The sequence below is a fragment of the Notamacropus eugenii genome, chromosome 3 (genome assembly GCF_028372415.1).
Source record: "Notamacropus eugenii isolate mMacEug1 chromosome 3, mMacEug1.pri_v2, whole genome shotgun sequence".
NCBI lineage: Eukaryota > Metazoa > Chordata > Mammalia > Diprotodontia > Macropodidae > Notamacropus > Notamacropus eugenii.
In genome coordinates this window covers 401,942,657-401,967,231 of record NC_092874.1, presented here as the reverse complement: position 1 = coordinate 401,967,231, position 24,575 = coordinate 401,942,657, and the positions used below count along the sequence as shown (strand labels likewise).

The following is a 24,575-nucleotide window of genomic DNA, read 5'->3' as shown; positions in this document are numbered from 1 at the left end:
ATTGTATCAATATATATTTTTTTTAATCGTAGCTTTCAGGTAATCCAATTATTCTTAAGTTTTCTCTTCTTGATCTGTTCTCCAAAGCAGTTGTTCTTATGAGATGTTACACATTCTTTTGTATTTTTCATTCTTTATATTTTGTTTAGTTAATTCTAGGTCTCTTATGACTTCATTGGTTTCCCCTTGCCTAATTCTGATTTTCAAGAAGCCATTTTCTTAAGATTCCAGATTTCCTTTTCTAATTGGTTGACTCTCTTTTCATAATCTTGTTTTTCTTGTGGTGTTCTTATTTTTTTTATTTTAGTTTTTCCTCAATCTCATTTGATTTTTAAAGTCTTTTTAAAGTTCTTCTATGAATTCTTTTTTGGGGCAGGTGACCATTTGACATTATTCTTTGGGGAAGAAGAGGATTTCTTTGCTTCCATATCTTCCTCTGAAGACAAACCCCAGTCTTCTTCATTCCCATTCTTTCTCTTTTGCCTGTGCTTTTTTTTTTTTTTTGGTAAGAGCTTAATTTTTTTGCTATCACCTGGGATATGGGGAATGGTGCCTTGGGCCTTAGATCCTCCTTTTCTTCTCTCTGACCCAAACCAAACCCAACCCAAACCTCTAGCTTCCTGTTTAAGTGCCCACAGCCAGCAGTAATCCCCACCCCCACTGCTTCTGCTCTCACTGGGTGTGTGCTGGTTCTTTCTCGCTTGCCAGTTCTCCACAGCACAGCTGGGTCTGGTGTTCCTTGTCAGCAGAGGTTCCCTTGATCTTCCCTGGCTCACATACTCATCTTCCCCCACTGCACCAGAGTAAATGTTCCTGTGTCTGGGACCGAGGCAGCCTTCCAACCCAGCTAACCCCAGGCTTGCTGCATGTTGTTTAAATGGTCCTATCCTGGAGGTGTTTACTTTTCTCGTGGACCAAACCTCATCCAGGAATTTTTCATCAGATCTCCAGTTGTTCCTGGAGGACCCCAGTTCTGCCTCTTTTAGTATTTATTTCTAGTGCTCTCTGTTTGCCCTGAGGTACTATTTTATCTGTTTTGTGGAGGAAAATCTTGAGAGCTTGGAATTTTCTGACCTCTGCCATCTTCCCAGTTTCTTTTCTCTCTTTCCCCTTCTTATGGTGGTTCTCATTCTTCCTCCAGGGTAGAGTGCCACTACTGGGCAGGTCACGCTGCCTGTGCTATTGTTTTTCTCCTCTCTACTCCCAAAGGCCAGAGTCAGTTTGACTCACAAAGCTCTTTTGATCTCCTGCATTGACCACTGGAACAGACTGAGCTCTCCTACTGGAGGAATAGCTCTGCTACTCGACATTGTGACAGATGGGGCAGGGGGAGTGGAGGAGAGAGAGAAATCCTACTCTCCCCCACCCTCAGGTGAGAATTTTCCCTTAAAGATTGGGTGTTTATATAACCAGCTCTCTTTCTGACTGCCAGTGTTCACACAAAGTAGCCCTTTGCTTCTGCCTATTTCTAGAATGTCCCAGTTTTTAAGGTAAAGGGACATCAGAAGTGTGGTCAAGGCTAAAGCTACCCTCTAATTCTATCAGGTTTACCTTGACCCTCATAAAGAGGCTTAAAAAAAGTAGACACTCATAAAAGTAGACACTTCTTGCACTTAAAGTGAAAAATCTTAATACTTTTATTTCTATTACCTACCCCTTACCTTTCATTAATTGGACTGGGGAGGAAATCAATTGATCAGGAGTGTCCTGATTATTTTACCCTCACTCCTTAACTATCTAACTGTAAAGGTCTTTAGGTGGAGGCTGGCTGACCACTTAATAGAAATGTTGGTAGAGATTCACTCTTTTGGTTGGAACAGGTGACCTGTGAGAACCGTTTTTAACTCTGAGTTGCTGTCATTCTCTAAAACAGTTAACTTTGGACTTTTTTGATCTTGCACTCCTGTCAGAAAAATTTTTTGAGCACAAACGTTAATATGTGTATATTATTTATAAGAAATTTTTTAAAAAATGAAATAATATTTGATCCTAGACTCAATAAGAAAATAATAGAATTTATTGCATAGAAGAAGGACATAGTTAGACTTAGCTTTTTGGAAAATCACTGAGAAAGGTGTGGGTGGATAGGAGGGGGGAGAAACTGGAGGAAGGATATTCCAGTGGGGGGAGGGGCTAGGTAGCAAAATAGAGCATTGGTCTGGGAAGCCCAGGAAAACTCATCTTAACTCTCTTTGCCTCAGTTTCCTCATCTATAAAATGAGCTGGAGAAGGAAATGGCAAACCACTTCAGTATCTCTTCCAAGAGAACCCTAAATGGCATCACCAAGAGTTAGATATGACTGAAACAACTGAAATTGTTCACAAAGGTGATGGGAGACTGAACTGGAGTGGTGGCTGTGTAAATGAAGAGAAGGGGATCTATGCTAGAAATGTTTTGGAAGTAGAAACGACATGGCTTGGTAAATAGTAGGATAGATGGAGTTTGGGAAAGGGAGAAAATGAGTTGAAGGTAGTGCTGAGTTTGCAGACCTCTGTGGGAGGACTGACAGTAGTATTCTCAGTAAAAACAGGGAAATTTGGAAGAGGAGTATCAATTTGAGAGGAAATCAGTAAACATTTATTAAACATCTATTATGTTCCAGTGACTTTGCTAAGCACTGGTGATACAAAAAGAAGCAAAAGACAATACCTGCCCTCACGGAACTTATGATCTAATGGAAAGTTAATGTAATCACAACCCATCCATGCCTCCACATCCTTGTCGTAGGCAGAAGATGTCTATGGGGGTGAGTGGTGGGAGAGGGAGGGTTCCAGTCATTGAACTGTACTACAGGGTTCCCCTTTGAGTAGTGCATCCTGTAGACAGGATTGATGGGGGGTGGAGGTGGGACTGGGGATGTGTGATGGAAGGCAGGATGAGGAAGCCCTGGGGAATTTTGCCTTTTGAAGCTGCTCCCTTTTTCTGGTTCAGAGTTAGTTCAGAGGCCTACCCTGCAACCTTGGAAGGTCAGTGGTAGGAGGAAGCTGAATGAAGGAGTATTTATGGTTGATTGGTTCAGAGTGTGCAGCTAGAAGGGGTACCACCAGAAATGATGGAGTGAAGATGTGTGGGTTCTAGTGTACTGAAAGATATTCACTTGGACAGTTCTCCAAGTTAAAGACAGGCATTTACTGGGGTGATGTACTGAAGTGGGCCTTGCTTCCCTGTAGAAGAGACAGAGTAGGCCGTACTCCACATGAGAGAGACAGGGCCCCAATATGCTCTGCTCCCAGTGAAAGAGATAGAGCGTCAGCAGGCCCTGCTTCCTCCACAGTTAGCCAGGTTAAATAAGATCTGGTTTAAATACAATTTTATGGAATGGGGGAAGGAGAACAAGAGAATGGGAGGACAAGCAAGCACAGCTCTGGAATATCAGGTAGTCCCGGAGGTGCCTCTGTCATTCAGATAAAGACAGGGTGAAGAAGGACATTGCTCTGGGATGTCACATGGTCCGTAGAGATAAGCAAAGAAAATAGAAAAAGGGAGGGAAGGAGTTGTTCTGGAATGTTAGATAATTGGGATGCTTTGTGAAAGCACACAGGTGAGTGCAAGGTTGGGGGGCTTCCTTGCATAGTCTTCTTTGGTCACTTTTCTGGCTGGTCACAGCCTGCATCTCATTTCATATCTCACATTCCCTATCCTGTTTGCTCCATCTGCCTCAAGTACTCCTTTCTACTTTATCACAGGGATGGTGTGGTTATGTTGGAGCCTGTGTGGGATATTGGGGTGTTTTCCTGTCTTTCTACATTCTCATTGGTTGATCATACATACTGTTGGGGGGGGGGGATAGGTATCAAACCACTGTCTTCCCTCTCCTTATTCAAGGACCACTGCCCTAAAAAGGGCAGATAGGGCTGTGTAGTGGCAAAGGTTTGTCTTTGTTCTAGCCTTTTTCTGGTAAATGGAATGAAAACACTCTCTGCTGTTTCAGATGGGAAAGTCCTTGAAGCCTGAGTGTACTTTAAGAATAGTATTAGTATCAGGTAGACTAGGAAAGGGGTTTGTTTTGTAAGCCATTGAGTATTTAAATATTTACAAGATTTATTGCTTTAGACCTTCCCAGACATAGTGGTTTTATCAGTCAGAAGATGGGTCCTCAGAGTAGAGGTTTCCCCTGCGTGGTAGGGTGGTTGGCTAGAATGAAATTGAAGGTCAAATGGTGAATAAAGTGGAGCATGGTAGGCATTAATAAGTATTTGCAATGAATTCATCCTACTACTTGCGAACTTGGAATCAAGATCTGAGTTAAAATTCTGCTTCGTGGGCAAGTCAGTTAACCTTTCTGTGCCTCAGTTTCCTTATCTGTAAAATGGGAATAATAGCACCGACCTCACAGTGTTGTGGTTAAGATCCAATGAGATAATGTATAAAAATTATGTTGTAAACTTTAAAGCAATATAGAAATGCTAGCTATTATTTTTGTTCTTATTGTCATTAATAACCTTTAATCTTGACCCTTCTTTACCCTTCAGTCCCCTGACCCTCCTCTCAGCTCTCCATCTGTATCTTCTGCTCAGTGTTTTTAACTTGACCTCTTATATAGTCTTAACTCCATCGTTTGTAACCTCTGTATTTCACTAATTCTACTGCCTTTTAGTACTTTGCACTCTGATCTCCTCCCGCTCTTGATCTGTGAACTCTGAGGCACCTGTACTATTAGGTTTCTCTTGATTTGCTGAGTTTTGCTGGAGAAAGTTGTAAAGTCTAGCTCATTTCACCCACTCCTAATGAACGTATGGTTGATAACCTCCTCCCCACCCCCAGCTGCCATGTAGTCATTCATTCACTCTAATTTTATTTGATTCCTCTCCTCATTTACCACAGTTATTGTTCCAGATCTTTACTTGCCCTTTCTTGACGTCAGTCATTCTTCCCTACATTCAGTTCTGATGATTGATAACTTAGCTAGCTGTCTACTCCATGGAGAAAGTCTAGTGCTCAGAGGTCAGGGCTAGAGATCTAGGTTTGGGAATCATCTGTGCAGGGATGACAGTTGATGGTGTGAGTATAAAAAAAGATAAGGTATACAGAAGAAGGCAAAGGATATTGCTTGGGAAAAGTGGAAGGAAACAGACATTCATTAAAAATCCACTACATGCCTCAGGGACTTTACAAATATCTCATTTGATCCTCACTACAGTCCTGGGAGGTAGGTGCTATTATTATTGCCATGCTGCATTCACGGAACTTGAGACAGATAGAAGTGACTTGGCCAGGTCACACAGCTAGCAACTGTCTGAGGTGGGATTTGAATCAGGTCTTTGTGACCCTAACCACAGTGGTCTAGCTGCTGCCCCACCAGCTGCTTCTAACCTCTTTCAGCTTGGAAACATTAAGGAGTCAGAAGGAAGACTTGGAGTAAGGAGATAGACAAAGGGATAGTTTGAGAAACTAGAGGAGAAAGACTGGAGGCAAGGAGGCCGGGGAACAACCAGGATGTTCTCTTAGGAGACAAGGGAAGAAAGAGCATCTAGTAGTGGGATGTAGTCTGCTTCAAAGCTTAAGAGATGGGTCAAGAAGGATGGGAGGTCAAGGAATCTGAGGCAGCAAAGGACATTTGACTTAGTAGTCCTTTATAAAAAGAAAAAAAAAGAAATGGAAATGGACACAGACAGACATACAAATATATACACACAATCAGAAAAAGACAGACACAGAGAGACACACTCAGAGAGGGACATGTACAGATACAGAGTGAGATTTTTACTTTCCAAATCTAGAGCTCTAAAGAGTAAGCCATTTAATTGTCTCCCCTCCACCATTCTTCAGATTTTATCACTATCAAAGCCTTCACTACTCTCCATCTTTTCATTGAAGAGATCCCATAAAAGTAACTAAGACAACATCATTCACCTTTGATCTCATACCCTCCCAGTTCTGGCAGAACTTCGTTCCTTTAGTTATCTCCTCTGTAGACTGGTAATTTCATCATGCAGGGAATTCCTGGTATGGATACTCCTTATATCAGTGAGGAGCAGCCACTAACATGTAACCTAGCATCTTAGTCAATTTCCTGGGCTGCTGAAAGGTTGAGACTTTCTTGTTGTCACATAGCTTGATGTATTGGGTAAAATAGAAAAGACATAAAAAAAGAGAGAGACAAGTTGTTCTGTGAAGTTTGGATTCAGTTAAAGGGGTGGAACTTGAGGCCTCAAGGGCACAGGTCCCCCACCCTTCTCTAAGCGCTCATCTGCATCCCCCCCATAGCTTCCTTTCTAATCCTAGATTCAGGTATACTAGTTAGGGAAGAAGAGACAAAGTGGTTATGTGATAAAGAAATGGCATGCAGACTGTAAGAGTAACAAGAAAATTGAAAGCCACTAGTCAACTCCAAGGCCAGTCTGTATTCATTGTTCTTTTGAAAATGGGTTGCTCTGGTGTGTATGATAGTATGTCAATTTTCCTATCATATGTAGAACTGGTCAGTTTTCAGAATGCTATGCCAAAGGATTTCAGGCCACAGTTTTAGGAATCTATAACACAAGACTGGGAGAACTTAGGCAGTAAAAATGCTTTATTGCAATTTTTTTCCATAAGAGCAAAGTAAGGCATGGAAGTCAGGTGGTCAAGGGCAAAACAGTGGCCAAGGTCACCCAGCTAGATCATTAGCAAATAGCTTGACAGCAGTAGATAGAAAACCTAGTTCTTCTGACTTAGTTCAGTGCTGCTTCTACTCTACAATTAAAAAAACTTTTTCAGTAGATTTTAAAAATCTCTTGCTTTGGTACTTTGGTACTTTGGTACTCTGACTTGTTTTCTCACTAAATTTTTTTCTGCCTTTGTAGCTTTTTGTGGCTGAGGGCAGAAAGCCTAGCTTTCTTTTAATTTTAGTTTGCATAGCATCTGTGTCACAAGTGATAAATTTGGTCACTTTTGTTACTCTTCAGGAAGGATCAGAGTTGTGTCATTTGAACTGATTGGACACATTTTTATAATGCCAGGTTGTAGATCATAGCTTCAAGGGATTTGGGGCATGAATGGGGCACTCATCAAACTTTTGGTTAAAGGAATGGTGCTTTTGAACAGAAGAACCACATTTGTATTGTTACATTAAGACAGACCTGCACAACTTGTCAGTAGGTAGGGGCCAAAATTAAAACAGACTAAACTTCTTCAGGCCACAAATAGGTTTTTAATGGCTCACTTTCTAAGTAATGGTAAAATTAATGATTAAACTATTTTACAAATAAACCATATTAAGAAGGGAAAATTTCAATTGCTATCAGTTAATTATGCTTATTACTTAAGATTTTTATTTATCATGGAATCACATTAATGTTAAAACAATTACTTTGCTAAGTGGTACAAGTTTTAATACATTTTTCAGATCCTGTTTACATTTAGTAATGACTAAAAACACAGCGAACACAACTTTTGCTCCTCTCATGCTAGAGACAGATTGATGATGGTTGGTTGCTGTGGCTCACGTGAAAAACAGGAGCGTGTGTAGTGGTAATCCACCAACCAAGTTAGGTGATGGGCCTGCTAATGAAGGCGGGTTAAGTGAGGCACAGACAAAGCACTCGTTACATCTTTACTTTCTTTTACATCCTCTACAGTTTTCTTGGGCCACCTGAAACCTTTTGGTGGGCCTCAAGTCCACTGTATGTTGTACAGGCCTGCCTTAAGAATATTGTTAACTAAAGTATGCATTCCAGCTTTAAACTCGATTAAAGAAACAGAGTTTGGAGGGGGAGGGTTCTGAATTTGAATATAGTGCTAACCAATTTATTTGTATTTCAAATTCAATCCCAAATAATCGTTGATTAGGTATGTGCCATAAGTACTGTGCTGAGAAGTGAGAGGAGTCCAAAAATTTAACCTTTGAGCTCTTTTCTCAAAGAACTTATCTAGTAAATGTGCTCAAAAGAGATGAGTTCATATAGGAAAACCAAAATGGATGAAAAACGCCTCTTCTCATTATGCGATTGTGAGTAGTAGGTATGCAGTTGTGTTGGAAGTCTGTTGTCAGGCACTGTGTCAGTACGCATTTGGAATGGGAACCTCATACATGGGAGCCATGCATTGGGCCCAGAGTGAATGAAAAGAGGATTGGCTGGATAACATTGAAAAAACCGGGTAGTACTTCCATTGATCCCAAGTTTATGTTTAAAAAGACTGTATGGTTATGATCTCTAACCAGTAGAACCTTAGAATCCAAGTACCAGGTGAACCAAAGCATAGGCTTGTGTTGTAAGTTCAAGCAGGGTGTGATATCATTCCTGGGTTGAGCTGCCTTCAAGGAGTATTGTATGGGAGGGCTGTTGCCATGCAAAGAGCAAGCAATAATATGGTGGGGTAAGTAGTGTTTCATTACTAACTGGGATATATAATAACACCTAGAGAAGAACTTCTGAATATACAGGATGAGTAAGCATAAAGTTGTGATCTATACTGATGAAAGGAATTACCCCCATTGATGGGGTTACTAATGATAAAGATAACAATAGATTTAGAACTGGAAATCAATCAGCAGCCATTTGTTAAGCGTTTGCTTTGGGCCTGGTGATGATGGTCTGATCCAATAGATTGTGAGCTTCTTGAGAGCAGAGACTATCTTTTGCTTCTTTTTGTATTCTTAGAGATTAGAACAGTTCTGGCACATAGTAGGTGCTTAATTAATGTTTATTAATTGATAGATTGATCCTGTCATTCCCCCTCTTCTCAACAAACTCCAACGGCTCCCTGCTACTCTTATCTTTGTATACTTTTCACCAAATAAAATTTGTGGCATATAGGGCTTGTGGAATGAATTGTTGACCTTCACATACTTAGTCTGTTGTGCCCCCTTTAGCAGCCTCCCTTCCTAACAGCAGTAAGATAGGGGTGTGCTAGAGCCCCTAGGAGCATGGAGGTAACAGGAATGATGGCTATGCAATGAGGAACAGGAGAGGGAAAAAGTTGCTCAAAGTGACATCTGCAGAAAAAGAGGAAAACCTTGCATCTTGCTCATTTTACAGGCTAATTGGAGTAATCACAGTTGAATAGAAGATATAACATAGCTCAAAAGTATAGCAAAATCATTTAAATGATTTTTTTTGGTTTTGTTTCTTTTAAGAAACAGGTTTCTTAAAGGTTTCTTTAAGGTTTATTCTAATAATTTTTGTTTTGGTAAAAATTGTCTGTTGGGTCAAACATACTATCAGAATTAACCAAGCATAATTTTATCAAATCAAAATCTAAGTAAAACTTGCACTTGTGTGAATTTACTGTCATATATAGTTTATTGCTGAGGCTGTTGTCATTACTGGGCCAAAAAAAAATTTAGTAGCTCTACTTTTTTTTTAATGAGAGAGTTCCAGAGACTTATTTAAAAGACAGACAACAAGAAAAACAAATGAAGATTTTTCCATCTCTGTTTAGCAAGAGATTAAAAAGAATATATATAAGTTGGGTGTCCTGTATGTCCTTCCAAGTCATGTCTTTGCTGCTCAAGAAAAGAAGTCATGGGATCAGTCTGGCCTCTGGTGTTTCATTCTGTATGCCTCTATTTCCTCTTCTGTAGGCTCTTGGGTGTCATATATACAATTGTAGGACCTCTTTCTCTCTTCTCACTGCATGATCTCCTTTTCATAGAGGAGGCGGACCTGTTAGCATTAAATGCATTTTTCATGTTTCTTTTTTCTTCACCCCCACTGTCTAAACTACTCTTCCTATGTTTCTTTTTCTCTTTTCTCTTTCTCTGGGGGAAGTTCCATTAGAGTTTTTCATCTGCTCATTTGCTCTTCTCTCACAGCATCATCAGGAATATATTCATCCACATTAGCATAATCTCCTTCCCACCTTCTTTTAAGAAAACTTGACAAAGGAGTGACAGCATTTGTACTCCCATCTACGTTCTTTCCAATTTACATATGTGTATAATTGTTGATTCCAACATCCTCCTCATACTTAAGAGCAGGTGAAAGCTTGCTCTTGTCTTGAATATTTCACATGGTCTTCTGTTTGAACTGACAGAATTGGGGGGAAGGGAAGGAGGGAGTGTATCCAGGTATTTTTGACCTCCATACTTCTTAGCATGCTTTCTTTCTGTTTTTTGAAATCTTCTATCTTGACTTTAAATAATTTATGCTTAAATTTATATTTAAATAATTTATATATAATATGTATCCAGTTTTGTTAGTTCTTCTTGAAGATGCACATCAGATCCTTTGTCATAAGTCTCCCAGGCAAACAACTGTGTCTTTGCAATTAAAATTATATCTCCAGTGTAACGAAATTGTCTTCTGTACTTAATCAGAATTCCTTTCTGCATTGGTATAAGGATTATCTCTGATTGCTTTTGCTTTTGGATCCTAGTAGGCAGCTTTGGGATCTAAATTTCACAAATATTTAGTAATGTCTTCTCAAATACTGTTATGGTGTCTTTGCCTCTGAGGATTTGGTTCTCCCCAACGATGTTTTGGTGAATTCAGTTGTTCCATTAACTTTCCTGAGGCTAGTTCTTCCTGTAGTTTGAACTTTCAGATGGTAAGCCAGATCAACTTTAGCACATTCTTCCACAATCTTCATACGTTCTTCCGTCATAATCAAACAAGCTGAGGTTGGACATATTCATCTGTTGCTCCTCTGCAGTGTTTCATAGTCACATCATTCTCCTTTTCGCCCTCTTACACCATTCTCCTTTTCGCCCTCTTACACCATTCTCCTTATGAATTGTACTCTTCTTGTTTCTCAGGTTGGGGTTTCTTGTTGCTTTCGTGTGGGTCTTTTTTGTGGATCTCTGTATCATGAAGACTGGCAACTTTTCTTCCTTATCTACTTCAACTGGGGCTTTACCCAACTTTCTCTGTTATAGCTCCTTCTTTTTCTGGTCTTCTCCCTTTTTTCAGCTCTTCCAAACCCATGTCACTTGAATCCCCCTGGAAGCAGAGGGGGCAGAGACAGTGTTTGTTGCTTCTGTAACAGCAGACAACATGGTTCTGGTTATCAGTTATTGGGTGGTGTCACTGCTTCCACTTAGGGGAAGACCTGAGAGGAGTGTCTGGCGACCCTGACCCTGACCAAGACATGCTTCTATGGTGGCTGAGCCTTGTGGACCAGTAGTGCTACTTTTGTTGGACTGGTGGTGGGGAAGAAAACTAAATTACTATCAAAAATTTCTTTAATCTGATGACAGGACAAATTCAGGATTCCTTCTGTGAGCACTAATAGGTAGAATACTTAGCATGCCATCCTCAGATATCATCCTTATCTGTAGATAAAAGTGATTAAAACTGACCTCAAAGCATTGTTGGAGTTGGAACTTAATTATGGAGACCTGGGCGTGGACTGGGAAATGTATGGAATTTGCCCAGTTACTCTAATCACTTAAATTATTTTTTTGAAATAGGAGTGCCCCAGAAGATTTGTGCTTAGATTTGTTTGGAGGGGTAGGGTTGGTGGTGGAGAGGCAATTGACATTGAATGATTTGTCTAGGGTCACACAACTAGTAAGTGTCTGAGGCTGGATTTGAACTCAGGTCCTCCTGACTCCTGAGCTGGTGTTCTATCCACTGTGTCACCAAGTGCCCCTAGATCTTTATTTTTACATGTACGTTGTCATTTTTGTAGAAATACTGCTTTAAATAGCATCTCCTGTCATATTGAATTTTAGATTCATAGTTTGCCGAAGCAAGAAGTGCTCTGAGAGGTCATCTAGTATAACCCCTTCATTCTGTACTTGAAGAAATTAATAACTAGCAGCTAGCATTTATATGGCTACTTAAAATTTACAAAGTACTATACATGCACACACATATACATATATATATATATATATATATATATATATATATATAAAATCTTACTCAATCCTCATTTTCTGAGGTATCTGCTATTATTATCCCTCTCCCATTTTACAGAGAGAAAAGAGGGTATTTAACTAGAACTTGTTTTTCCTTAATTTTTAATGTCTTTATTTACTGTCAGATTTGAATAAATACTATATTTTAAATGCCCTCTTTTCTCTCTTCAGTGGGAAACTTAAAAGTAATTATCTACATACTAAATTGTATCACTAGGTACAAAGCAATACAAACTTGGAACATAATAAGTAGTTAAATAGCCAAATAGAACTACCAGGTTAATTTATTTATCATCATTGATAATGAAGTGGTAAAGTCCATTACTGTTGTTGATTTAAATTATTTCTGTAAGTCTGGTAAGTTTTTCTTTATGAATATTATTGCAAAATTGTTTTATATATATGTATATGTGTCTGCACATATATACATATAAAATATGTATATACGTATGTGTGTATATATGTATGTATATACACACACATATATATATATATATATACATATAAACACGTTTTAATAAGGGGAGACATATATAGGAAGTTTTGCCTACAAGTCTGATGGAAAGTGCCAATGGTCCCTTGGTTGCAGCCACAAAACAGAAGATAATGCATCTTTTTGAGTGTCATTTCTATGCATAAAATGAACTCCTTTTTTGACGTTGTTAAGGAATGTTTGGTAGGAAGAACTTTCTTTTTTGGGGTTATAGGTAGTTGTGACTGCTGAGGAGGTAGGGACTGCAGTTCTATCCATAGTTGTTAGGTTGTATCTCTCCAAGAATTGTATCCCTGGATTTTGACTCCAGGGATTTAGGGTGGAAGCACTGATGGCAGTATGATGGGGTTGGGGGAGAAGAAACTCTTGGATTTATCTGTCCATTAGTGACAGTTCGTCAGCAATTGATGAGCAATATTTATGTTTCCTCCACTAAGCTTTTTTCTAACCATACAGGTGGTTAGAACTGTTTCCCTTCAGTATGAATTAGTCAGGAAATTTGAGATGATGTTGTATGGTGTCCCTTGTGAGTAGAATCATATGAAAAACCTTGCAATCCCTTTTTTACTGTTGCACTATTGAAACTCCTTATTTTGTTTGATTGTTACCCAGAGCATCTCCCAAAGCCACAGCAAAAGTCTGCGATTGTCTCACCCTCGTCAGTATCTTGCTTGTTCTCTGTAATTAGGCCACTGAGCAAAGTTTTCTTAATATCCGATGTGGAGTCTTACTATTTGACTTATAACTAAGAAACAGCTGAGGAGGGCTTTCAAGGTTGTATTTTGTTCCATCAAGTCAATTAATTTTGGGAATACTTCAGCATCTCATTCTGTATCCTTTTCAGTCTGTTGTATAACTCGAAAGATGCGGAAAATAGCCCATGAAAACATTTCCTAAGGTAACTTTTTTTTATTGAGGATATCCTCAATAGACCATTCTTAATAAAGGTTTTTAAAGACATGAGAAAGCAGGAAAATGAGTTGCTGATGGCTTTTTGGTAGTCTTTTTTGAGCAAAAGTACTATTTATGGTCTGACTTCATATTCTGAAGTGCCATTGCCACTTCAAATAGTATTGAGATGATGTAGTCCAAATGCGGAGGGAAGTGGGGGAAAGAGAGAGACAGAGAAGGAGAGAGATCTATTCCATTTTGCATCTAGCTTTTTCTTCCACTTTATATTCAAATGCTTTTATCATAACTGGATTTCATGGCAAGCTCTCTGCTGGCTTCATTTTCTCCCTGATGACTTTCCAGTGTTCTTTGAGGTCATACTTTCTGTAGCGCCCAGTCATCTTACTCCTGTAGAGTTTTTGTAAATGAGATTATTATCAAATCCCATGTTGCTCTTGACTGCCACATCTTATTTCTTGGAAAAACTATTTGGTGAGCAGTAATTTTGAGTGAAAAAACTAGACTAGTGTGTTATTCCATTATAATTCTGTGTTAGTAAACAAATCAAAGGGCATACAATAAGAGTTCTCTGTCTTGTATGTAGTGTTAGAATTTAGCTCCTTTGCTCATTAAGTGACTTTCATTGTAAATCTGCCTTTCTGTTAGTCTAACAACATTGATCAAGATTAGTCAAAAGAAAAACAGAGATTTTATTTGGAAAATGTTACAGTTTCTTAGTTTTAATTAAATGGAACTTACCTTTATGAAGATAATCTTGTTGCATCTTTATTATAACTGTGCCTCTGTGTCCTACTAGGTGCCAGAGGAAAAGCTTTTCAGAAGATTTAGTGTTGCAAGTTATTATTTTGACCTGTAACTTAAAAGCACCATATTATCATAGATTTAGAGCTGGAAGGGACCATGAAGATTATTTTAACACAACCCTTTCATTGTATGTAAGGAAATTGAGGCCAAGAAAGATCACAGAATCATATATAGAGAGTTAGAGGGAATATTTGATGTCACCCAGTCCAGCGTCTTCATTTTATAGATGAGAAAACTGAGGTTGTGGAATATTAAGTTAGTTGTTTAAAGTCACCCAAGTAGTAATTATAAGAGGTAGGATTTGAACCCAGGCCCTCAGACTCTAGATGAAGTGACTGTCTACTAAGTAGGAGAGCTGGGTTTTCCAGGTCCTTTTCTACTCTATCCCACTGACTAAGATTAGGAGTTCCTATTCTGTGAGCCATAGACCCTTAGGATCTTTTGGAATTATTACAAGCATCCTGCAGATCTGTATGTACACCAAGCATCAACATTTTGCTCTTTAGTTCCAATAAAATAAATGATACGATTCCATATTTTTTCTCTGAATTGTTTCTATATCATTGATGCTTCATTTACATTTAATAGGCAAAAGTATTTTTTCTGGTTAGAATGTGATATTTACTTTTGCAGAGATTCATCTTGTACTTGAGTTTATTTTCAGGTCCCACAAGGAATCTAATGGATAAAATGTAAGTTCCTTTAAAATTCCTAGACAATTTAAAAAAAGCAGTCATTGACTTGGGTCAGCATCTGATAAATGACTTGGATTCATAGGAAGGAGGTAAATAAAATTTTTATGAAAAGGGTTGCAAATGAGTATATATCATGAAATTTATTATGCTTACAGTTTACCAAGTCGCAGCCTCACCTTCCTAATGTAATGGTCATCTTCGAGAAGGAAGGACAAATAACACGCCACTGTGCTGAGTTCTAGGGGTACAAATAAAGACTCATGCCCCCAAGGAATTCGCTTATCAATGGGAGAGGCACATGTAAATAATTATGTACATGTAAGATACATACAGAGTAGATAGGAGGTAGTCTGAGAGGGGAAGGTAGTAGCATTTAGGGGGACCAGGATTTGAACTCTCATGCAGAAAGTGAGGGAACTTAAGAAGCAGAAAGAGATGAGAGCAGAGCACTCTGGGAATGGGAGATGACTAGATCAAAGGCGTAGGGAAAGGAGATGGAGTATTATATAGGAGGCTGGTTATTGCCGGTAAAAGAAACGTAAGAAGACTGGCAAGATAGGAAGGGGCTAGCTTGTAATGATCTTTAAATGACAAGAGTTTATATTTGATCCTGGAGGTAATTAGGGAGGCACTGGAGCTCACTGAGTAGTGACACAGTCAGACCTAGACTTTAACATTATGTTTTGTATTTCTTATTTCATTTCTTTTGGATAATATTGTGGTTTCTGTGTCCTGCACATTCTTTTCTCTGAAAGTCCCATCAGACTTGTAGAGTTATTCTCTTCTGGTCTACCACATGGCTTCTCTCAGCCTATAGTATTTTTTCATTATATATGACATTTCCTTCTGTCTACTCATACATTTCCAGCCTCAGTTCTTCAATTGGAAATTTGTACTTGAGTCAGACTTTTTTCCCTCTTGTACTCTTGGATGATGTGTGAGCATGCTCAGTTTGATCCTGGAAGAGGTGATTAAGACTTCCTGCTACAGGAATTTCCAGATTTTGACTTAGTTTTTGGTGGCTCAACTCAATTTTTTTTAAATTGTTTTTTGAAGAATGGGGAGACATGAGTATGTTTGTAATTATCTGAGAAGGAGCCAGTATTTAGAAGGATAGAAAAGTTGACCTTAACTAAAGAGAAGGCCCACTTCTTCATCTAAGGGGAGTGGAGATAATAGTGAAGATGTCTGAGGGATGTGAGATGGGGAGGAGGAGAGAAGGGAGAGCTCATGGGACAGTGAAATATCTCATGGAGCCTGAGCTGAGAGGGTAAGAGAAGAGAGTGCTATGAAGGACTTGAGAGAAGAGAATGGAATATCTATCAGGTAGGGTGAGAAAACAAATTGAGTAAGGAGGAATATGCAACAAACATTGCACACTCATAGGCCCCCACTTCTCTATGGAAAGGAGGGTGGCATGTTTCCTTCTCTTTTCTCCGGGATGTGTATGACACATAATGGCTGTATGGTCCTGGGACATTCCTAGCACTCTAGGCCACTGGTTTCAAAGGGGGGAGGGAGGACATGTGGTCTGACCCCAAGGACTGTGATGTAATCAGCCACTTAAAGGGCGAGAAGAATGGTTGCAATTGGTCATCCTTGAGGTAGCCATTTTTGAAGCATGTCTCTAATACACCCTCATCTATCCTTATCTCCCCCAATTCATCCCTACTTTGCCCCTTTATGTCCCTGGTCCCAAGTTTTCAACCTCTTCCAGGTGTCTTGGAACATTTGTAATGGTAACCATAGCAGCAGCTGTGCAGATGTCACTGGGAAATTTTCCCTATACTCATCACATCCCTTTATGCCTCTGGTTGTTCAGTTGTTTTTCAGTCATCTCTGATGCTTTGTGATCCCATTTGGAGTTTTCTTGGAAAAGATACTGGAGTGGCTTGCCATTTCCTTCTCCAGCTCATTTCACAGATGAGGAAACTGAGACAAACAGGGGTAAGTGACTTGCCCAGGGTCACATAGCTAGTGAGTGTTGAGCTCAGATCTGAACTCATAAAGATGAGTCTTCCTGACTCAGGCCTGTCACTCTGTCACCTAGTCACCTGGTTGCTCCATATGCGTCTGGTAGGTACCTCTGAAAGTGTGGATAGTGACAAATGACAAAGACCTCTGATTCTTTGATTTTTTTTATTTGGGAGGGACAGAGTGAGCCTTATAGGATGAACAGCCCTGAATCAGTTGTGATTTCTATTGACATTATCTATCTTTGTCATATTCATCCCTTTCCCAGACTTCCATATTTCTGTTGAGGGCGCAGTTTTTTCAGTCACCTAGGTTTACAGCCTTGGTGTTGTTTGTCCAGACTCCCCACTCCTTCTCAACTCACATATCCAGTCGTTTGCTATATATTGCCTTTCCTACCTCCACACCTCTTCCCTTCTCTCTGCCCACGCACCTCACTGTTGTCAGGTTCTCATCGCTTCTCACCAGGACTATTGAAATGGGAGACAGAGAAGGGGAGAAGGAAGTAAGCCATTGCCCAGCTCCTGCTGTGTGCAAGGCCCTGTGCTAAGTGCTTTGCAAACATTATTTCATTCGATGCTCATAGCCATCCTGAGAGGCAGATGCTCTTATTATCTCCATTGACAGTTCAGGTAACCCAGGCAAACAGGTTAAGTGACTTGCCCAGTGTCCCATCGCTAATAAGTATTGGGAGACTGAACTTTGAACTGAAATCTTCCTGACTCCAGGCCACATTCTCTTTCCCTAGCTGCCTCCTAATGGGTCTCCTCCCTGTAATCTCTCCCAAGTCATCTTCCACATAGCTGCCAGAGTGATTTTCCTGATGCAGAGATCTGACCATGTTACCACCCTACTCTAGTCAACTCTGGGTGTCTCCTGTTGACTCTTAGATCAAGCATCATTTCTTCTTCATCTCATCTTCTTTTAAGTTCTATTTTTGTATGATTTTTATAATGGATATAATTATTAGTATGGTAGTACATCTATAATTTATACCTAAATGTATGAACATTGAGAGTACATGCTACACATTTTTTTTTTTACTAATAGATGTATGTTACTTAAAAGTTTGGAGCACATTTCCCTATGCAAGTCTCTAAGACTGTAAATTTCTAAGAAAGGGCTAAGTCTCAGTCCCTATTTCTAATCTGAGACCAAGACTGACTATTGCAATTAATCTGAGGCTGACAGCATTTTAGTGTTAAGTTACTATGAGTCATTTTATATATATATATATATTCTATTCTTTTTCCTATGCATTAGTTAGAAGCAGCTATACTACATATGGTCTATAGAGTGTCAGACTTAGTCAGAAAGACTTGAGTTCAGATCCTACCTGAGACACTCCCTAACTCTGTGGCCCCTGGGCAAGTCTCTTAAGTTCTTTCTGCTTCAGTTTTCTCATGTTTAAAATGGGAGTAAAAATAGTCTGTTTGACAATATTGTTGTGAAGATAAAATAAAATTATAAGTGTAAACCACCAATTACAAAGCATTACGTAAATGATAACATTTCAACATTATTAAACCGTAAAAGTCTTCTTAGGCTTCCTAGAATTCTTCCTTCATCCTTTCCTTTTTCTGTTCAGTTATTCAGTCATGTCCGACTCTTTGTAACCCTATGAACCATGCTGTCTGCGGGGTTTCCTTCGCAGAGGTACTGGAGGGGTTTGTCATTTCCTTCTCTAGTGAATTAAGGCCAATAGAGGGTTAGATGACTTGCCCAGGGTCACACAGCGACGTGAGCGTCTGAGGCTAAATTTGAACTTAGATCTATCGGCCTGACTCCAGCCCAGCCCTTTATCCACTGAACCATCTAGCTACCCCATCCATGTAATAATGTTCCATTACTTTCATATACTGTGTGCAGTAACTGTTCACTCGGTGGGAACCCACTTTGTTGCCTTTTTTAAAAACTTGCTAATTCTGCATCTATGAATAGTTTGTTATATAAAGGACCTTTCTTTTTTATCACTCATCGGTTGAAGGAAATGTAAGAAAGGCAAGTATATAAAGATAAAAAAATGAAATAAAAGTTTTTACCTCACTAAGGCCGAATAAGGCTAGTTTTTTTTAAAGCATTTCCAGTGACTTATTTTTTGCATTAGTCATATCTAAATATGCAGTGAGCTCTTCCTTATCACTGCATCTGATAGTGTAATGAACATTTGAAACTAGTATTCCTCTGCTTCTCCGCGAGCTAATATTTTTTTGTTTGTTAAAAAAATCTTTCGTCTGGTTTAAGGGCATGAAGTTAAATGGGGAGGAAGCTAGAATGCTTAGGGTCAGAAGAATCGGAAGAGAGAGTAACAATTAGTTTGTCTTTTGAATTTTTTATTTATCTTTTTTTTTTTTTACGTAGTTTTCATTTCCATATAAATCCTTCCCTTTGGAGGAGAACTATCCATTGCTGCCAAAGGTTGGAGGAGGAAGGAATTCAGCAAAACTAACCACCGTATCAGCTAAATCTGGCAGTATATCATCTCCCACCTCTGCAAAGAAGGGAGGGAAGTATATTTTCTCATTTTTTTCTCTAACTCTAAACTTGGACATCATAATTATACGGTGCACAATTGGGGTTTTTTGGTTGTTATATTTCCCGTTTACATTTTTGTCATTTTCAATATCATCTTCCTGGCTCTGCTTACTTCATTTTTTTTAGTTCTGATCTTTTCATATTCATTGTTTCTTATGGCACAAATAATATCTCACTTAGATTCATGTAGCACAAGTTGATTTACCGTTCTCTAATTGATGGGTATATACTTTGTTCCTAGTCCTTTGCTACTACAAAAAGTGGCTACTATGAATAGTTTACTGTTTGTGTGAGGTTTCTGAATTTGACCTGGATTTCTGGTTCCCTAGATCAAAGGACATGGAGATTGCAATTACTGGTTTAGCACAATTCCAAATTGCTTTTCAGAACGGTTGAACCCATTCCACAGTTCTACCATGGGGTAGAATGCCTATTTACATGCCTATTTACAGCCTTCAACGCTGACTGTTTCCATCTGTTATCCCTTGGCCAGCCTGCTGGGTGTGAGAAGGAAGCTCAGTTGTTTTCGATTGGCATTTTTATTATTAGTGATTAGTTGTTCTCTCATCTGTGATTGTTAATAGCAATTGCTGTTTTGAGAGCTGGTCTTTTTTTTTCCTTCCAATTCTTGCACTTAGTAGTAATCTCTTAGCATATGTTTCCTTTGTATTCCCCCCCACCTCCAGCTCATACTGTATAGTGCCAGAATCATCTTTCTTTGCCAGGTCTAATCTTATCATTCCTCTCCTCAAAAATCTTCAGTGATTTCCCATTGCAGGAGTAAAGTTCAAACTCCTTTTGTCTGATATTCAAGGCCCTCAATAATTTTACTTCAGCCATTCTTTGTGGCCTTATTTTGTTATCCCTTTCCACACTGGACTGTGCTTAGGTATCATGTTATCCTGCCTGTGCTCATTTTCCAATGCCTAGACCACTATCTTTTCTCCTCTGTACTTAACGAATTCTTAGTTATTCTTTCTAGACCAGCTCAGATGCTGCCTCCTACAGAAAGCCTTTCCTAATCTATCTCTTCCCCTTTCCCTCTATTTAGGGGCAGGTAGGTGGCATGATAAATAAAGTGCTGGGCCTAAAATCAGAAAGACCTGAGTTTAAATTTGCCTTAGACACTTACTGTGTGACCCTGGGCAAGTCACTTAACCTCCGTTTGCCTCAGTTTCCTTATCTGTGGAATTAATATAATAAAAACACCTGCCTCCTGGGATGGTTGTGAGGATCCAGTGAGATCATAATCGTAAAGTGTCTGACACATAGTAAGTGCTGTATAAATGTTAGCTATTACTTCTGCTGCTGCTGCTGCTGCAGCTACCACCACTATTATTCCTCCTCCACCTCTTTGCTATGGTATAGAAGTAATACATTCAGTAAAATCGTTAAGAGCAAATTTGAGGAATAAGTGAAGATAAAGATCAGTTCATTTCTTATTTTTAATAGTTATTTGTTGGGTATTACTATGTCACTCTACAAGGAAACTCTTGGGCAGGTTACTTTCTTTCTCTGGGCCTCAGTTTACTAATTTGTAAAACAGGATTATACTAAATTACTTCAGAGATCCCTTCCATCTTTAATGCTGTGATCTGACATTCCAGTCCAATCCAATGAACATTTTTTAAGTGCCTACTATGTGCCAGTTCCTATCCTTAAGGAGCTCACTATCTAATGCGGGGGGAGAGACAATGATAAAAAGGGGGTAGGACAGACAAGGGGAAGTGGAGGTGATACCTAGCACAGAGGTATCTTGTTCCATGGAGGTGAAATTGGGCCAAGTTTGTTAAAAGTCCATTTACCATATAAGCACTGCCACCAGCTGTCCGAACTTGAATATCTACCCAAGGAGGTATTACAGGTACAAGTAAATACAATAAGATCCCAGCAAATGAAAGATTCCCTCTTCCTTTAGTCATATGACACCCAGCCCAATGGTTCAACTCTTAGATCTCTTCAGTTTTCTTTACTTTGTGAGATACACTTTGGGTTTTCTTTTTGTTTGTTTGTTTGTTTTTGTCTTGTGACCATAGTTTTAGAAAATATTTTTTGAAGGGGCAGAGTAGGTCAATGTGGTCTCTCAAAAACAAGGCGCTTTGGGGAGGTTCTCACTCAAACTTTCAAAGGTAATGGTTAGCTAGTCAACTTGTACTGTTTTTTTCTTCTTTTTTTCTTTTAGTATGGAGGTTGAACCCTTGCCTAGAAGGTTTTTTGGTTGTGCTGAGAAGAAAGGGTGACTTTGGTTCTGGAATACATAGCTGAAGGGTTTTGGTTAGAAAATCTCAGGATAGTTCCATTCTATTGCTTTAGAACTGCCAAAGTCCAAAGGTTTTTTCCTCCTGAGTGTATGGAAGAAATATCACAAAAGCAATAATACTGACTTCTCTTCCTACCTTTATCTGAGTTATAAATTGCTATAATAAAGTATAGTCTACTTGCTTTGTTATTTTTTTTTAAACTGGGATTTAGGAAAACCATTAACTTGAAGCTCGTGTGAGTCACAAAGCTAGATGACTTGTTCCCTGACTTTCCTTGTCATCCATCTCCCCATCTCCCCTCAGAAAATTAGTAAAACTGATTTATAAACTTAATCTGTGATTTTACTCTCTTTTCTCAATTTTTTTGAGAAGTCTTTACCACTTAATGGTTCTGTCTGTTTGCCGACAAAGCTGTAACTAGAACAGAACAACTAGGGCTTTTTGTCTAGGATGCTAATTTTAAAGGGTGCTGGCAACAGCAATGAGATGTTTTGGCAATACAGAAACAACAGTTTATCACCTCTTTGCTAACAATAAGCAGAACTCAAATAGATTTCTCATCTTCTTCATTTGGAAATTTTCTTCCACAATGCTGACTGAAACCTATCCATGCCTGAGTACTTTGTCCATGCCCTCCCATCACCAGGCTTTGTTCCTCATCCTTCACCACATGGTTATTCCATTTTCTTTTCCTGTCGTACAGTTCCCTGATGACATATTTTATTCTTGTTCTTCAGAGTTCCTTATTAGTTTTATGCTACCCTTTACTTATGCCCACCATGTACTTCATCACTATCTCCCGTGTGATACTAATTTTTAATTTGTCCGACATCTGTTGTATTCCAGGTCTCCTGCCTTCCAGCAGCAATGGCAGCACTTTGGTATTTTTAAAAAATGAACTTTTGCTTTTATAGGAAATGGAGTCATTGAAGGAGCTTTGTGACTTACTGAAGGTGTTCTGACCTGTTTTGCCCTTTCTCAGAGCCTACCACTTGGTCCATCTGAGTGTTCTCAGGTGCCCCCCCCCACATGTGTGTGTATATATATATATATATATATATATATATATATATATAGACACACACACACACACATATACACATATGACATCTTGGCAACAGAAATTCTTTTTCCACTTGGTCTTTCCTGTGCGAATAGTTAGGACAAATTTTTTTGAGTGGTTATAGATGTTGAGACCCTAGAGAGTTCCTGATGAGCTTGATGCAGATAGGAACTTAAGGAGGATCTGACTATAGTGTTTAACTTAGATTCCTCTGTATCATATCAATGACAGTAGTGAAACATCCCTGTCAGCATACATTTCCCTGTTTTATACTTCCCATGAGGTTTATGATCAGATGGTTAATGAACAGGGTTATTGAATATTCTGAGATTTTCCAAGATCATTTTCAGTGATTTCAGTGTAAAGCGAGTGGATACGTAGTTTAAGTTAGTGTTTTGTTTTATGAAATCTAATGCTTTTTCATAATCAACAAAGCACAGAGATAAACAAGAACAAAACTTTGCAGTCTCTTTAGCCAGAAAAATTAATTAAAATGGGAAAGTATCAGCTGGGCTGGAAAGAGTTTCTCTTTCCTTCTCATTGCTGCACCTCCCCTTTACCCTTAGTCGCATCTTTTCGTTTCACAAATGTCCATAGGGTCCCACCCCATTCCCTTTAAAGACTGCTTGTGTTGGGTGTAGTTTGTGGTGGTTGCCCTCTATGCAGAAATTCTTGTCTACTGTTATGATTTCTGAGGTGGGTTTTAAAAAAGTGTAAATCATAGATAACTTCTGAAATTTTCCCTTGAGGGTAAAAAAATGAAGATTTTCTTGGAATTCTGTGGATGATGCTTGCTCAGTTGCCTAGGGAGTGAGATATGAGGAAATGCTTGTACTAATATGAATCATTTTTAAAAGGCTTAGTTCTTTTCTAGCTGGTGATGGTGGTGGTGGCGGCGGTGGGGGGTGTGTGTGTGTGTATACACAAATGTTCCATAAAAATTACCAAGCCAGCGTTGTGCTTTAAGAATACTGCAAAAAAGTTCATGGCTAATTCCTTCCCCCTGCCCCCCAAAGTATCTGAGTATTATAGTTTTTCTTTTTTTTTTTTAGTCCTCTTGCATTCTTAGTATGTGAATTTTTTCCATGTCTTGTTAATTTTTAAAGACATATTATTGGGTTTTCTGTATCATCTCTTACCTGGTATGAAATAGCACTGTGTTCAGGGAAGGAAAGCAGGGGTAGAAGATCACCAAAGTATGTGGTTAAAAAGATCCTTATTAGCTCAGAATGTTAGGGTTCTTGTGAGGATAAGAATCATGAGTTCAGATTTATGATTCCATCTAACTCACATTTAAGAGGTGGAGGAGGAATCATTTGGCAAGTTAATTCTTGTTAAAAGAGCACTGTAGTTGTTTTTACGAGGATCATAAAGAAACTTTTCCCTTTGAGTTCAGTTTCATATCTTTATATGAAATTTTACTTCGTTCAAGCATAGGATAGTTTTGTTCCTTTGTTGGAAGAAAACATTGACATGATAAAACTAAAATTACAAAGGGTGTGTTCAAAACAAAACCAACATTATGCAGGGCTTGTTTTATTAGGAGTTTATTCTCTTTGTGTGTTTTTTTAAAAAGCCGTTTTCTCTTTTTTCTCTTTTTAGGACCTTAGTTTGCCCAATGGTGGAACTCCTGCGGGCACTTCCAGCCCAGCCTCTTCATCTTCACTTCTCAACAGACTTCAGCTGGATGATGATCTTGATGGTGAGACCAGAGACCTGTTTGTCACCGTTGATGATCCCAAGAAACATGTCTGTACGATGGAGACCTACATCACATACAGGGTCACTACAAAGGTAGGACATAGTAATTTAATAATGGATAGGGAAAAGTTCCTTGGAAAGTGGTGGCCCTTCCTACCCAGAAAGCCATTTATTACAAAGCTAAACTACTTTTTACAGAGTTAATTTAATCTTTATTTGATTAGTGTGGTTTAAGATGAACTGCATGGGTGTTTAGGAGTGACAGACTCTCTGTATTCCATTAAGAAAGAATAGGCAGTGTAGTTCAGTGGAAGAAACGCTGGATTTCAGGTTAAGGACCTGTAAGGGTTC

At 39.0% G+C, this 24,575-nt stretch overlaps 1 protein-coding gene and 1 pseudogene across 1 annotated transcript in view; one reads left to right on the top strand and one right to left on the bottom strand.

The window, feature by feature from the left end:
- The window catches only part of SNX30 (sorting nexin family member 30), a 169,848-nt gene that overhangs the window by 40,848 nt on the left and 104,425 nt on the right, over window positions 1–24,575 (top strand). Inside the window, exon 2 of the mRNA XM_072598043.1 lies at window positions 24,126–24,317. Coding sequence (XP_072454144.1) covers window positions 24,126–24,317 — 192 coding nt within the window. The remainder of the gene's footprint in view (window positions 1–24,125; window positions 24,318–24,575) is intronic.
- On the bottom strand, window positions 9,372–10,733 carry LOC140531162 (pre-mRNA-splicing factor SLU7 pseudogene; annotated as a pseudogene).